General features: G+C 37.3%; 1 protein-coding gene across 3 annotated transcripts in view; it reads left to right on the forward strand.

Annotated features, from left to right (window-relative positions):
• Positions 1-17,026, forward strand: part of GABRG3 (gamma-aminobutyric acid type A receptor subunit gamma3) — a 717,311-nt gene that overhangs the window by 690,527 nt on the left and 9,758 nt on the right. Inside the window, exons 7-10 of one of the 3 annotated variants that reach the window (XM_040493886.1) lie at positions 9,040-9,192; positions 12,825-13,021; positions 13,320-13,379; positions 15,173-15,241. In XM_040493886.1, coding sequence (XP_040349820.1) covers positions 9,040-9,192; positions 12,825-13,021; positions 13,320-13,379; positions 15,173-15,241 — 479 coding nt within the window. Of the gene's footprint in view, positions 1-9,039; positions 9,193-12,824; positions 13,022-13,319; positions 13,398-15,172; positions 15,242-17,026 lie in introns of all 3 variants that reach the window. The other 2 variants (XM_040493887.1, XM_040493888.1) reach the window with 2 other exon arrangements.

Below are 17,026 nucleotides of genomic sequence, written 5' to 3' on the forward strand. Positions count from 1 at the left end.
GCTGTTGTTTAACATAGTGCTGGAAGTTCTAGCATCAGCAATCAGACAACAAAAGGAAATCAAAGGCATCAAAATTGGCAAAGATGAAGTCAAGCTTTCGCTTTTTGCAGATGACATGATATTATACATGGAAAATCCGATAGACTCCACCAAAAGTCTGCTAGAACTGATACATGAATTCAGCAAAGTTGCAGGATACAAAATCAATGTACAGAAATCAGTTGCATTCTTATACACTAACAATGAAGCAACAGAAAGACAAATAAAGAAACTGATCCCATTCACAATTGCACCAAGAAGCATAAAATACCTAGGAATAAATCTAACCAAAGATGTAAAGGATCTGTATGCTGAAAACTATAGAAAGTTTATGAAGGTAATTGAAGAAGATTTAAAGAAATGGAAAGACATTCCCTGCTCATGGATTGGAAGAATAAATATTGTCAAAATGTCAATACTACCCAAAGCTATCTACACATTGAATGCAATCCCAATGAAAATTGCACCAGCATTCTTCTCGAAACTAGAACAAGCAATCCTAAAATTCATATGGAACCACAAAAGGCCCCGAATAGTCAAAGTAATTTGGAAGAAGAAGACCAAAGCAGGAGGCATCACAATCCCAGACTTTAGCCTCTACTACAAAGCTGTCATCATCAAGACAGCATGGTATTGGCACAAAAACAGACACATAGACCAATGGAATAGAATAGAAACCCCAGAACTAGACCCACAAAGTATGGCCAACTCATCTTTGACAAAGCAGGAAAGAACATCCAATGGAAAAAAGACAGTCTCTTTAACAAATGGTGCTGAGAGAACTGGACAGCAACATGCAGAAGGTTGAAACTAGACCACTTTCTCACACCATTCACAAGAATAAACTCAAAATGGATGAAGGACGTGAATGTGAGACAGGAAACCATCAAAACCTTAGAGGAGAAAGCAGGAAAAGACCTCTCTGACCTCAGCCGTAGCAATCTCTTACTCGACACATCCCCAAAGGCAAGGGAATTAAAAGCAAAAGTGAATTACTGGGACCTTATGAAGATAAAAATCTTCTGCACAGCAAAGGAAACAACCAACAAAACTAAAAGGCAACCAACGGAATGGGAAAAGATATTTGCAAATGACATATCGGACAAAGGGCTAGTATCCAAAATCTATAAAGAGCTCACCAAACTCCACACCCGAAAAGCAAATAACCCAGTGAAGAAATGGGCAGAAAACATGAATAGACACTTCTCTAAAGAAGACATCCGGATGGCCAACAGGCACATGAAAAGATGTTCAGCGTTGCTCCTTCTCAGGGAAATACAAATCAAAACAACACTCAGATATCACCTCATGCCAGTCAGAGTGGCCAAAATGAACAAATCAGGAGACTATAGATGCTGGCGAGGATGTAGAGAAATGGGAACCCTCTTGCACTGTTGGTGGGAATGAAAATTGGTGCAGCCGCTCTGGAAAACAGTGTGGAGGTTCCTCAGAAAATTAAAAATAGACCTACCCTATGACCCAGCAATAGCACTGCTAGGAATTTATCCAAGGGACACAGGAGTACTGATGCATAGGGGCACTTGTACCCCAATGTTCATAGCAGCACTCTCAACAATAGCCAAATTATGGAAAGAGCCTAAATGTCCATCAACTGATGAATGGATAAAGAAATTGTGGTTTATATACACAATGGAGTACTACGTGACAATGAGAAAAAATGAAATATGGCCTTTTGTAGCAACGTGGATGGAACTGGAGAGTGTGATGCTAAGTGAAATAAGCCATACAGAGAAAGACACATACCATATGGTTTCACTCTTATGTGGATCCTGAGAAACCTAACAGGAACCCATGGGGGAGGGGAAGGAAAAAAAAAAAAGAGGTTAGAGTGGGAGAGAGCCAAAGCATAAGAGACTGTTGAGAACTGAGAGCAAACTGAGGGTTGATGGGGGGTGGGAGGGAGGAGAGGGTGGGTGATGGGCATTGAGGAGGGCACCTTTTGGGATGAGCACTGGGTGTTGTATGGAAACCAATTTGACAATAAATCTCATATATAAATAAAAAAAATAAAAATAAATTGTTGTTCTGGTTCTTTTGTAGTTCAATGAGCTTCCTTAAAATAGCTGTTTTGAATTATTTCTTCGGTAAATCATAGATCTTGGTGTTTGGGGTTGGTTTTTGCAAAATTATTGTGTTCTTTATTGGGATCATGTTTCCTTAATTTTTTTTTTATATTCATTGAAGTCTTGCACTATTGTCTTTGCATTTGAAGTAGGACTCACTTCCTCCAGTCTTTATGTGCTGACTTTGGGAGAGAAATAGCTTCCATCAGCCTGAGGGATTCTGAGTCTTTCTCAGACTTTTTCCATGGGTATGTCTGCTCCCTCTTGTAGCGTAATATTTAAATTTATATGCTTTCTCACAATCCTGAAAAGCCATAGTGGGTGCTCACAGCCTCTCTTTTTCATTACCTAGAGCTGTGCTGAGACCTCAAGTGTGTAGTTTCTCCCAGGCCCACAGATTTGAGCCAGCTTTCTGTATGTGCTCACTAGCCATTTGCTAAAGATTGCCATTACCACCACTGAGAATGCACATAGGGAACCAGCCACTGTTGGGGAAAGGAGTGGCATACAGAGCACTAGAGGTACCTGTTGGCCAGTTAGGGAGGTCCAGAGACGAGGTTTCCCAGCCACTTGCAGGCATACCTCCTGATGGAGTCCGTGAGATTGTTAGTATAATCTGTGTCCCTTTATTATATCCCATTCCAATCCCTGGCTGCTATTCTCTCAGTGCTTACCACCCTCCAGGCATGCAGCGCAGGACTCAGCACTCTGTGTGAGAGGAGAGAGAAATGGACCTCATTAGCACCATCCCACACAGCTGGAGAAGTCAGGTACTCACACTTTCTCGCTTTCCCTGTGGGAGAAATCACAGACCAAGAAGATCTCTCTTGGAACTGAGCTGTGCTACTTTGGGGGTGGGTGATATGACTAAAGTCAAAATGTTTCTCTTTCCCTCTTCAATGTGTCCAGTCTTGGATTTTTTTTTTTTTTTTTTTTTTTTTTTTTTTTTTTTTTCTCTAGCAGTGTGCTTCAACATCTCTGTTTGACTCCTGGACTTCCACAAAGGCCTCTCATCTGTGGGTAAACATCTAAATCAGTGTTCTTCAGAGACTCCCAGATAGTGACCAACAGGGGCTGGAGATAGTTCATAAGCCATTTCTTGGTCCACAGCTGGATCGAGTTCTGTATGCCTATTACCTAATGCATAGTAGGTGTTACTGCTCATGAGTCCCTTGGCAGATGGTGCTAGCAACAGAACAAAAGACAAGTGTGGCTATGGATGAGTTCTGAATTAAACAGAGCTGATTTTAGGTTCGATGAGTCAGTTGCCTTGGTAAAAGTCTGTTTTTTTCAAAACGGCTGTCTTCATTCTTGAATAGCACCAGGATTTCACAGTCTCCTACCTGGATCCCACAGCTCCCACAAAGACACAAAGGTGGCTGGATGCCAAATGAGTGTTGTTGAGAGCGAATATGTTTGAGGAACATCTTATTTGGCCATCTTGTTGATGTCACTCTCCCTTAATTTTTCATTTCTGTCTAACAGATTACCACAAATTTAGTGACTTAAAACAAAATGTTCATTTATAATTCAACAGTTTATTGAGTAAAAAGCAATGGATTTTCCTTAGCTGTGTCCTCTATTTAAGCTGTCATAGCTTACAATTGGGGTATTCTCATCTGGAGGCTTGACTAAGGAAGAATCTACTTCTAAACTTATTAGGTTGTTGGCAGCATTTATTATTTGTAGCCATAGAGCTACAAGACTAAAAGAAGAATCTCTCTTCAGGAAAGTCCCAGTCCTTCAAAGGGTTTTCACCTGATTGAGTCATGCCCATCCACAGTCTCTCTTTGGATTTGTTTGAAATCAACAGATCTCAATATCCATTCACCTGTACTATATAAAGTAATCTGATCAAGGAAGTCAGAGGTTACATTTTATTGGCTAAAACAAAATCACAGGTTCTTCCCACACTCAAACTGAGAGAAATGTACAAATGTGTGATTAATTTGAGGTCATTTTAGGGTGGGTCTTCCAGTTTTAATGATTAAGATAGTATGGTAATTGTGCAGGAATTGACATGCAGAAACAGATCCATACATATCTGGCTGCATGAATAAAACAGATCCATACTTATAAGGATATGTGAGGTGGCACTGAAGATGAATGAGGGTAGCAACAAATGATATTATGACAACTGATCATGAAACTTAAATTTTTCAATTTGAAGAACGATCAGCTAATATAAAAATAAAAATAAAACTTGCAGACAAAAACAGTACAATATATGATCTTAGGTTAGGAAACAGATTCTCAAGGATAAGACAACCGCACTAACAATAAATACATTTTTTTTTTCAACGTTTATCTATTTTTTGGGACAGAGACAGAGCATGAATGGGGACGGGCAGAGACAGAGGGAGACACAGAATTGGAAACAGGCTCCAGGCTCTGAGCCATCAGCCCAGAGCCTGACGCGGGGCTCTAACTCCCGGACCGCGAGATCATGACCTGGCTGAAGTCGGACGCTTAACCGACTGCGCCACCCAGGCGCCCCAACAGCACTAACAATTAAATAAAAGCTTAATAAATTTAATTCCTTAAAATCAAGAATTTATTTTCATGTACGAATGTCAAAAGCAAAAGAATAAGGTAAATTTTCCCAGGGCAAACTTGAAGATTAAAATGGAGAAGATTAGGCTTATTTTATACATAACATTGCTTGCTGATTACCACACCTTAGCTGACTTTTAAGAGGTATTAACTTAGGATATTTTGAAAGGAGACCAAGAGAAAATACCACTGTAAGGCAGAGAGAAGGCAAGGCCATCAGAAGGAGACTAAGTCTGGAGAAATAACAATGATATTTAAAAGAGATTCAAAGGAAGTTTTGTTGCCTAGGGAGAAATAAATAAGGTTATCTATGACATGGAATAAGTACTGATTTATAATAGTTCTCTCTGGGAACAATGCTGGGGTATTATGGAAGATGTGGCTAGTCTTCAGCCTTGAAGGAACTTTCTGAATGTTCTTAATCTTTGTACTTCCAAATTCATAAAACATAGTATTAGCTTAATAAATGTTTATTTCTTAAATGTGTATTGACTGCCTACTCTGTGCCATTGTGCTAAAAAGTAGTACTACACATGCTGTCTCAAAAAGTAATCAATGATTTCATATATTTTTCCTTACATTGGCTCAGGGAAAGAAAGTCACAAAAATGAACTATTGGCAAAAAGAGCCATTTTTTTTTCTTTTAAATCCACTGGGCCCAAGATGACTTTTTACCTTGATGGATCAGAGAAGTTTCTCATTCTCTCCCCAACTATTTCTATGCCATTTTTCCCCCAGAAAGTGGGCACCAGGCACATTCCAGGGTTGACTATGGAGATCTCTGTGGTTGCTAGATCCTTATTATTGCCATAAGAGTCAACCAAGACTCCAGGTACCTCTGTTTGAAAAGAATTGATCACAGAAAATCAAAACCATTCTGGTCCAGTTTGTAAACTGCATTAGGAAAGCTGCACATTGATCATGGTGCATGATTAAACATCACAGAGAGGGAAAGAAAGCTTCCAAGGAGCATGAGGCAGGACCTGAGACTTCACACCCAAGTTGGAGTAGACCGGGTCCATGGGTGTATGTGAGTGTCTATGTATGTGGATGTATATGTGTGGATATATGTACACTTGCAGAAAGGGAGCAGATAGAAGGAACATCATTCTTCAATTAAGAACCCTAAAACTAATGACAAATATAATTTACTCATGTACTTGGCCTGTCTGAGAAACTTTTCAGCCACTTATTTACAGATATAGGGAAGGGCTTTCACCTCCCCTGAGGACATATTATACCTCAGGCCTACATAAACCAATTAAGTGTGTACAGAAATATGTGATGTAACTAGAAATTAGGATCCCATGGCCTTTTCCTTCCAATTTAGGATGAGTGGTATAATGGCTATGTGTTGGTCTTCTTGTGAGGGGCAGTGGGCCTAGAACCCACAATTCCTCTTGCTTCTCTTCCCCAGCTATTTGTATCCTATGGAAGCTGGAAATTTGGAACCATGAAGTTCCCTGTAACTGCATTTTGGAGTGTGTCCCAAAACCTCACCAAGAGCCAATTAACTTATAGACTCAGGCTCCAGAATGAGTCCCTGACATTCCATCTCACTTTCATACCTGATGATGGGACATTCAGCAGATCTCTGAGTTAGTCAAAGGTATATGTTGAGTCCATTTACCTTAGGTATATATAGAGTCCATTTACCTTAGGTTGGGGGAAAGCAGAGAGATTTGCTAAAATGAATTGTGTATGTGCTCTGGAATTGTCCCTCTTTATCTTTCTCAGGAACCTACAATGGTGGCTGAAGAAACTATTCAACTGTTTGGATATTCCGTTGGGGCTATGTTCATAACTACTAGAGTGATTTATTATGTTTGTTTTTTCTGTCTACTGTTTGTTTTCTCTTTGGTTTTTAACTGAAATTTTATGTAAAGGTTAAAAGTTATTTCAATATTGCACATAATTCAACAATATTTCCCCAGGAAATTATGTAATTTGGCATTCATATTAGAAATATATCTTTGTGTCCTTTGATTGCTTCAGGTTAATCATTCTGATTCCTTTGCATTGAAATGCTAATTTGCTTAAACTTTTAAATGTTTCTCAGAAAATGATCTCAACATTGATGTTTCTATCAACCATCCTGAATATTGCTACAACAGAACACTACAAAAAGAATTCTAATTATTGAAAGGCAGTTTTTATATGGGCTCAATATATTCTCCTTGTCAATCTTTTAAACTAAAAATGGAAATTTCATTATGATCTTTTCAATAAATAAACACTAATCAATTGTTTATCATAAAGTAACACTGGTTAAAAAAAATGATATATTCTATAACCCAACCAGTTTTTTGGTCTGGAAAAATATACTGGTAATTATAGAAATGAATGAATAACAGTTGTCAGGAGAGGCTCAGTGAGGACTTCGTGGTGAACTAAATGATTTCTAAGCTGAGATTTGAAGGTGAGTGGAACTACTGGGATGCAGGGGAAAAGAAAAGAAGAGCATCCTAGGTAGATGAGAAGAAACTTAGTGACCCATGGAGAAAAATCTTGGTATGTCTGAGGACCTGGGGAGAATCTGATTTCCAGAGTGCGGAGACTATAGGGAAATGAGTATTGCATGCAGAATAGTAAAGACCATACTAAAGTCATGACAATGATAAAAAGGTAGCAAGATGATGGTGAAGGATTATAAGGAAGGGGATATAATGATATTTGTGTTTTATAATGATCCTTTTGATGGTAGGACATAGAATGGTCTGGAGTGGAAAAGGACTGGTTGTTAGGAGATAGGCCAGGGACTATGAGAGAATCTGGTACTTGCGGGGAAAGGAATTGAGAGCAATGCAGGAATTGAATAAGGGAAAAGAAGTGACAGGTGGTTTCTGGACTTGTGCCTTGAATAGAGAGAAGGACCTGGCTTAGATGAGAGAACAGCCTGGTGTGGGGGATATGATAGTTCAGGTCTGGACACTGAATTTCAGGTGCTGAAAGACAATCCAGTATGTTGAAGAATGAAAGTCAAATGGGAAGGGGGGATAGACATCCTCTCAGCAGGAGGTTATGCAGAAAAGATACAAAATAGAGATGATTTTGGAATAAAATGTCTCATGTATTAAGCATGCAACTTCTCCTTATCCACCAGGAATCTTATGGAATCTCTAGTAACAACTATTTTCCTCCCAATTCTTTTATGGTGTAGCTTTGCTGTAGTAGGAGGAAGCAAAGTCATAAAATGATTTCTTTTTGTTTTCTGGGTTGGCACAGCCTAACTGCTGGAGTCATGAAAGGATAACATCAACCTAAAAATATCGAGTAAAACATAAAGAACAAGATTGATAAGCTAAAATTATGCTATAAAAATAGAAATATAAAATTGTTACACAAATTTATGTATGAAAGCTTATGTATAGCTCTGTTACTATTGAAAAAAACAAAATGACTGTGGACCTACTTGAGGATGGATTTTGTTATGTTACTGTTGCAGGATTTTTTTTTTTTTTTTTTTTAACCACAATACCCGGATTTGTTTTCTCGCTGCTTTGAAGAATTAAGACGTGGACACAAAATGAGCAGCAGGCAAAAGTTTATTAGAATATAAGATTAGAAAGTAAGAATAGTAGGAAAGCTCTCTTTACAGAAAGGAGACATTCAAAAGTGAATGCCTGCGACACTAAGCAAGTGTCCTTGCTTTAAAAGGTTTTGGTTAGACCTCCCCTTCCCTTTCCCCTTGTTCCTTCTCAGGTTCTGCCCTTACCCTCTGGATGACTCTGGGTGCTGGGTTGTCCATTCTGGATTGGCTCATTTCCATTAAAAGCAGTGGGGGGCGCGGGGGCGGGGGTGTCTATGGCCACACCTAGGTCTTTCCTTAAATTCCTAAGGGAAACCTGAGAGGGAGTAGGTGGGGTCTGTTACATTCTTAAGAGGAGCTTTATGCCTGGGGGCTTTTCCTGTGGTCAGACACTCCCAGAATTTTTCCAAATACGTGTTTTTCCCTAACCGGGGGCCTCAGGTCCTCATCTTTCCCTCTCTGCCTACTGAATCCTATCTTCTTCTATCATATTACCCCTGATTTTAAACACGCAACACACAGATGGACTCAAGCAATAATAGCTCGTTATGTAATAATATGTCAAAGAATAGATGCGCATGTCTGTCTCCTCTATCAATTAATATGTTTGTTTGTGTGTCTTTTCCGGTGACCAGTAAAATGCCTTGAAAGCCATAGATAAAATAAAGTTTATAAAAATTAAGTTTAAGAACACCAGCATTTTGACCTTTTTTCACAACTTACTACTGTAGTTGTATATTTTTATCCAAGTCATATATTTAACAAAATTATTGCCCCTGAATTATTTTTTAACCAAAGAAAGTTGTTTTACTTTTTGACAATACTTTATTACAGGTGATTATGTTGTCATGACTATATATTTTGAATTGAGTAGAAGAATGGGATACTTCACTATTCAAACATACATTCCCTGTATACTGACTGTGGTTTTATCCTGGGTGTCATTTTGGATCAAAAAAGATGCTACACCAGCAAGAACAGCATTAGGTGAGTTAAAAAACAAACAAACAAACAAAAAACTCTTCCACCATTTTGTATAATATTAACACAGAAGTATTAATAAAAATACTTCCAGTGAAAAAGACTTTAGTCAAATGTACTTGGATTGCTTTAAGTAGTCAAGTTAGACTCTTCTTTCTGACAATAGAATTCTATGTGTGCCACTTAAAATCAGTTGGGGTTGGGAATTCAGAACAAATCAATTGCATCATTGATACTCTAAGGATGATGTCAATCATAAAAATGTAGTCATGTCCTGTGAATCTGTCATGCTGAAAATCTCATTACATCAGTGTACGGACACACAACTTTTCATGCACTTTTGAAGACTGAAGACACGATATCATTAAATAGTCTCTCAATAACAGAAGAGATTGCCTATAGCAACTTTACCATCAAACAAGAAAGTGATCATTCTTTTCAGCTATAATCTACACACTAAATCTCAAAGTCTTCATGAATTTTCCTCTGACCCCCCCCCCAAAAAGTCCTCTTAATAAAACATTAAATTTCAGTGGTTTTAGAATTGTGTAACATTTTATATCAATTTTTCTTTATGACAGGAATATTACCTAACTTTCAATATTTTGACCTGTGAAAACAGGTAATATATATTAAATATATAGTTGTTTTCCCAGAAAAATGTCTTTCAGAAAAAAGAGGGAGCTGCCCCAATTTTAAAATCCTTGCAAAACCTCTCACTTTTTTTTTTTTTTTTTCTTTATTTATTTTTTTTTTTTTTTTAAAAAAAAAATTACTGTTTTAGAAAAAAAAAAAAAAAAAAAAAAAAAAAACAAAAAAAAAAAAAACAAAAAAACTAACCTGTAATATCTGTTGCCAGTGTTAGTTTTGCATACTTCTAGAAAATGCATAATAAAATTGGTAAATCACCCAGCAAAGTTACAACACAAATTTAGTAATTGTTCTTGGGGTTATTACCTCACAATTACAAGTGCCAGGTAAGCATGACTTTAAAAATCAGCTTCAAAACAATATAATATGTAGTATTGGTTGCACAACTTGAGACTATGAAAGTCCTGTCAAAGAGTTACCACTATGGAATTAAGGGGCTAGAGATACTAGAAATACATAATGCTGGAAGATAAGATAATATATTTACACTCCAGAAGAGTGAAGAAATGTCATTAACACCAGAATATTTAGTTGAGACACCAGAAAGACTGTGCTTAAAACTAAAGGGGCACTTGTAGGACTGCTTTCAATAAAGTTTAAATCAAGCCATGAGAAGATCAAGGAGAACAATCAGTAAATTAACTATCTGCCAAAAGAAAGCATTTAACATGCTTTTAAAAAGGATAGCATACTTCATAATCTTTGTAAGGTATCATCCACAAGATTGAGTATATAATAAAAAATTACTAGACATTCTTAGAAGCAGGAAAATGTGACTCATGATCAAGAAAAAAAAATCAATATAAAAAGACAACTCTGATTTTGAGTCAGCAGACATGGGCTTTAAAGCAGCTATTTTAACAATGTTAAAGGACTTAGAGGAAAATGTAATGTTAGTGAATGAACAGATGGATAATCTCAGCAAATAAAGTATATTAAAAAGTAAATTCTAGAATGAAATGTATAATAGTTGTATTGAAAAATTCATTAAATGGCCTTAAGAGCAGATTCAAGAGAGCAGAAAAAAAGTTCAGGCATAATTGAAGACCATCATACAAAATTTAGCTAATCTGAAGAAGACAGGGATAAAAGCTTTTAAAACATAAATCCCAGTGGTCTGTTGGACAATATGAAGATGTATAACATAGCTGTAACTGATGTTACAGAATGAGATAAAATAAGATAAAAATTTTTGAAGAAATGAAGTTAAAAATCCCCAAATTTAATGAAAAAATTCCTACCTAGATATTCTGTAGGCATGACATGGTCACCATATTTTTTTTTTAAGTTAAATTGGATATTCATTACAAAATCTTTTTTTGTATAAAAATACACCTGCCATCAGTGTAGACTTTTCAAGTTTACACAGCATTTTTTAAAATATTTATTTATTTTTGAGAGAAAGAGAGCACAAGTAGGGGAGGGGCAGAGAGAGATCGGGGGACAGAGGATCCCAGGCACACTCTGTGCTGACAGCAGAGAGCCAGATGAAGGGCTCAAACTCATGAACCATGAGATCATGACCTGAGTCAAAGTCAGATGGTTAACCAACCTGACTGAGCCCCCCAGGTGCCCCAAGTATACACACCATTTTTACATGAAGCATGGCAACTTTCCCACCTACAGTAAGGAGGCATTCCATTTTCACCATACTGATTAAAGAAACAGATTCAAAGAAAGTAAGTGACTTTACATGACCAAATGCTGAGAAGGCTGAGAGCAAGGCAGGGGGCTTTGACTTCCAGGTCAATATCTTTTACACATGGTTAACTTGTCCACCCTGTGCTGTTAGCCTCATCCTCCAAATGGCCCTGGCTACCCTCCCTGAGGAAGTAAGGGAGGCATTCAACACACAGGAGCTATGATGCTACAGTAAAGGTGGGAACTAATGTGCATTTATCTATCATGTCTACCTAATCACTGAGTATTACTGCCTGGCAGATATTTTCTAGTACTCTCATTCAGCCACACAGGTAGTGAGTGTTAATGTCCATATTCCTGTGATTCCAGGATCCATGTCACTAGCCTGCGTGTCCAACAGCTCTAGCAGGTTCTGATTTCTCAGGAGCTCATCTAGGGTTGAATTAGCCTTAACTTGTTTTGCATAATAATTATCCAGTCATTTCATTCTTTTTCATGTTTCATAGCCTTTATCCTCTTTTCATTTCTTTTTCCTTTTATACCATCCATCACATGGGTGTCTCTTTTCTAAATCTTTTCCACAGTCTCTGAATCTTTAGAATTGATTCACTAAGTATTGAAATAGTCAAAGTCAGACCAACACTAAGTATTATGAATTAACTAATTGATCAATGAATCAACGCATTCCATTCGAATGCCTAAAATGTGTTAGGCACAATTCTTGCTGACAGGTAAGCAAAGATGAGCAAGATATAATTTTGCTTGTAATGATCACACAATTTATTCAGGGAGACAGACATGCAAAAACCATAAAGACATATGCAATTATCTATGCTAATGTAGAAATGAGGTACATAGAAGGCACAAGGTAGTGCAGATTCACATTATCAACTCTGAGGTGCATGCAATAGGACCTCAGAAAGAGTGGTACTTCATCTTGGTCTTAAAGAAGGGTGGGAGTTCACAAATTGCATAAAGAAAAAGCAAGAAAGGAAATGGTTTATTTGGCAAAAGAATAGTGTGAGATGTGGAACAGAGAAAATGTCTGGGGGACTGCAAACTGTATCACTTAAAAAATATTTAAAAGAGAAAATATAAGACAATTTGAGAATTTCTGAATAAATTGAAATGTGTTGACTTAACTCAGGTAGTTTAATGTTTTTGTGAAGACTATGGTAAAAGCTCTATGGAAATGTTGTTTGCAAAATTGTATAGACATTAAAAATAAAGTATTATTACATTTATCCAATGTCAACGAGGATTTACCTAAAAATAAAACACTGTTGGAGTGGAGGAATTTTGTGTGGTTCCTTTTACAACTTGATAACTATCCCCTCCCTGTACAGGCATCACCACAGTGCTGACCATGACCACGCTTAGCACCATTGCCAGGAATTCCTTGCCCCGTGTGTCCTATGTGACAGCCATGGACCTCTTTGTGACTGTTTGCTTCTTATTTGTCTTTGCTGCTCTGATGGAGTATGCCACCCTCAACTACTATTCAAGTTGTAGAAAACCAACTACCACTAAGAAGAAAACATCGGTAAGTTCCAGTAGCAAAGATTTTCTGGAAAGGTAGGGGAAGGATAGTTTGCAATAAATGATCCTTATTCCTAAGGATCTTCTACACTGTTATATAAATAGCTAATTCAACAGGACATTAAAAAAAAAAGACAAATATTCTGAAGCTATGAATATAACCATAAAGTACCTCTTCAACTTTACCTACCAGTGACATGGATTGATGTAATCACACATGAATGATTTCTCTTAACTAAGGTGATCTGTAATGCAGATTTCCACAGAAGGTTTCTAATTGTTTTTTTCTGGTTTTCTTGTAGTTATTGCATCCAGATTCCTCAAGGTGGATTCATGAGCGAATAAGCCTACAAGCCCCCTCCGTATGTATAGCATTGAAGGTGCAAATATTTCTGAGAACTCTTCTAAATTAAGATTGAATATGTTATTGTTTATGTATGCATATATTGAAGAACAATGAGTGTTGCACATACTCCTTTCAAAAGTGTGTATACTTTTTTTTAAATATCCAACTTAGAAAATTTGGAAAATGAACAAAATAATCATAATCCTTCTACCCAGGGATCAGCATATACATACATATTTCTGCTTTGTAACTCAAAAATGTTATGAATAAGTTTCTGCATTATAATATTATTTTATAGGATCATTTTAATGATTGAATTATATGCAATGATTGACGCACAGATAGTCGTGGCTGGAAACGGGGCTAATACACACCGTTTCACTTTTATATATATTCTTATCATTGCAGTTTTGTATATACCTGTGACTATTAATATAATTTCCTATAAGCAAAATGGCTGGGTCAGAAGAGTTGCTTGGCTCTATTAGCAGTGTGGGACACCCACCTCCCAGAACTCTCCTTGCATTAGGTTTGATAGACAAACAGAAAAATGGCTCCTGCAAAATGTTCCTTTATCATTTCTTTGATTACTGACAAAGTTGAATATATTTCACTTGTTTATTTTTTTACTCGCATTTCTATTACTGTGAATTGCTTTTTATGTCTTCTTTTATGTAAGTTTTTTATATAACATTTATAACTTATTTATGTCTTAACTTTTTTAAAGTTAAAAGTAACTATCTGCCAGTTACTTATATCATATATTATGCGTATTATATTTTATATAACATAAAATTTATATACTCGCATACAGAATAATTAAGCATATTAATATGTTTTTTAAGTAGTTTTATGGCCATGTTGTCACTGTCGTTTCTTGTGCTTTTCTCCACATGTATTAAGTCTCCTGTTGCCAAATCTATCAGTCTTTCCTTTGTGGTCTCTGCCTCTTGTGTCCTCTTTGGGAAGGTCCTCCCTACCCTCAGAATGATCTAACTCCCGTCACTTTCTTTTGAGCACTTACTCTGTTTGACCCTATGTTGTAAGTGCTTTCATGTTTGAGTTCATGTAACCTCACCCATTCTACTAACAAGGAAGCTGAAATATGGAGAAATTAAGCCCTATAAATATTGATGAAGGTTCAACAATTTATAATATTATTAAATTTAATTAGTAACGCATCTGAATTTTAAGTATATGGCTTGAAGTAAGAATTTAACTTTTGAAAAATAGAGAAATGTCTTAAAATTACTGATGTGAGCTACCCTTTTATCATATAACAAAATTTATATGTAACTACTTGTATTCCTTTATACTAATTACACTGAATGCTTTATGCCCACCTATATACCATACATGGTTTTCTAACTGCTGGTCAGTAATTTATGTTTAGTGCCTTTCAACATGTTTTTTAAAAGTGACTGCTTGGTTATCTATACTCTGAAAGTGTATCATTTTAGTTCTGACAGAGGTGAGTGCTGAAGCCACTTTTATAGCTGTGGGAAGCCACAGAGAACTACAGATTTGCCAGCAAATGCTTCCAAATAGCAACACACTGAAAAGTAATGGAAAGGGTTGGGAATAGGGATGCTGTAAACAAAGACAAGTCAGAACACATATCGTGAGGCCTAGAAACCACATTATCACACACAGCCAGGGAGCTGGGAGTGGAAGAAGAAATATTGACACCTTTCATATACGAAAGATATTGCCAAAAAAAAGAATCTTTTACATAGCAAATAATAATAATAATAATAATAATAATAATAAATTTTCACAAAATCAGAATCGTTTTCTTTTGTTTTTAAGAGGAAAACTGTAATGACCTTGAAGAAAGTACATAGAAAAACAACTCAGAGAGAAAGGGCTCCAGGCCAGGTGAGAAGACACAGAGAGATCTTAAACAAAAGTTCATAAAATAGCCAAAGAGAAACGGAATTTTCCAGGGTGCCTGGGTGGTCCAGCCCATTAAGCCTCTGCCTTTGGCTCAAGTCATGGTCTCATGGTTCCTGAGCTCAAATCCTGTGTCAGGCTGTGTGCGAACAGTGCAGAGCCTGCTTGGGACTGTTTCTCTCTCTCTGCCTCTACCCTGCTTGTGCTCTCTCTTTCTCTCTCTCTCCCTCTCCCTCAAAATAAATAAACTTAATTTTTTTTGAAAAAAAAGGGAATTTTCAAACTTTTCATGAAAATTGTCAATGTATTCAATTCTATGTTGAAAGATCCACAGGGTTAGGCTAGTTAAGGGACCCTCTATCACCAACATCTGCAGAGATGATCAGTCTCTGAGCAATGAGGGAGAGGAGGCAGGCCCACTAACACTCATGCATGAACTTTGGGTCAAGCTGTTCGAACATCTCTGTGCCTCAGTTTCCTAACCTGTAAAATGCAAAGCTAACCACTTCATATGTGCAGTAGAACTTGCCACCCAGGAAGCACAGGTTTCCAGGGAAGTCAAGGGACTGCATCATACATGCAGGCAAAGCAGGAGTGAGTCAGGCTGTAGGTGACCTTGGAGATGCATTAATTAAAATCTCCATTTTGAGCCCAGTTTGAAATTTTTATGATAAATGAGAGATATACATTTTAAAAAGTATGTAAGCAGTTTAACATATGGCTATTAATAATATCTTCAATAATAGAATAATAATATCTTCAATATTATAAGATGCAATTAATTTTATTCCATATTTATTTACTTATTTATTAAAAGCCCTCAATTATTAGATCAGGTTTATTTATGTTTCAGTAATCATGACTTTTTTTTTTAATTTTTTTTTCAACGTTTATTTATTTTTGGGACAGAGAGAGACAGAGCATGAACGGGGGAGGGGCAGAGAGAGAGGGAGACACAGAATCGGAAACAGGCTCCAGGCTCTGAGCCATCAGCCCAGAGCCTGACGCGGGGCTCGAACTCCCGGACCGCGAGATCGTGACCTGGCTGAAGTCGGACGCTTAACCGACTGCGCCACCCAGGCGCCCCGTAATCATGAGTTTTTAGTTTGTTAAATGAAGAAGTGAATAGGGTTTCCTTGCCTCCAGAAACCCGGCTGCTTATTTGCCTGTAGCTCCTTGATCACCCCTTAGATTTCTAAGGAGCTGTCCCCACCCTTTAAGAGCCTTCTGATGCCCATTCTGAATCAACATCTTCCTTTGGGCCTGTCTTGCCAGTAATGGCCATGCTTCTCATCTGTATGTCACTACACAGGGACAAAGTGTTGATGAAATGAAAGGATGAATATCTGGCTGAACACTGTCAAAACACATATGCAATTACTTTAAAAAGGCAGATTTTTCCAACTGAATCTTGCCAAAAAGATACAGATTCCTCAAATGCACTGAAGTACAGAAGGAATCAACTTTTTGTTTTTCTGCAACCACCCCCCCCCCCCGCCCCCACGGATTTTTTATACCCACTCAGGTTTAAGAACTATTAACCTTGAGGAGATGTGTCCACAGTAGAGCCTATGGAACAACAAAGCTTTCATTTCTATCATTGCCCAAAGGTGTGGAAGAAGGTAGAAGGTTTTCTGTGATGCTCCTGACTGGTCATTGGTATGTGTGGAGTAGGCAATGCTTAGTGAACATGTGGTCTGGGATGTCTCACTTTGGGTTGGACCTCACACACAAATACTTCTGAATTAAAAAGATGCCCCAAAGCTTACC

The sequence above is a fragment of the Herpailurus yagouaroundi genome, unplaced genomic scaffold (assembly GCF_014898765.1).
Source record: "Herpailurus yagouaroundi ecotype Mexico unplaced genomic scaffold, PumYag 185, whole genome shotgun sequence".
Taxonomy (NCBI): Eukaryota; Metazoa; Chordata; class Mammalia; order Carnivora; family Felidae; genus Herpailurus; species Herpailurus yagouaroundi.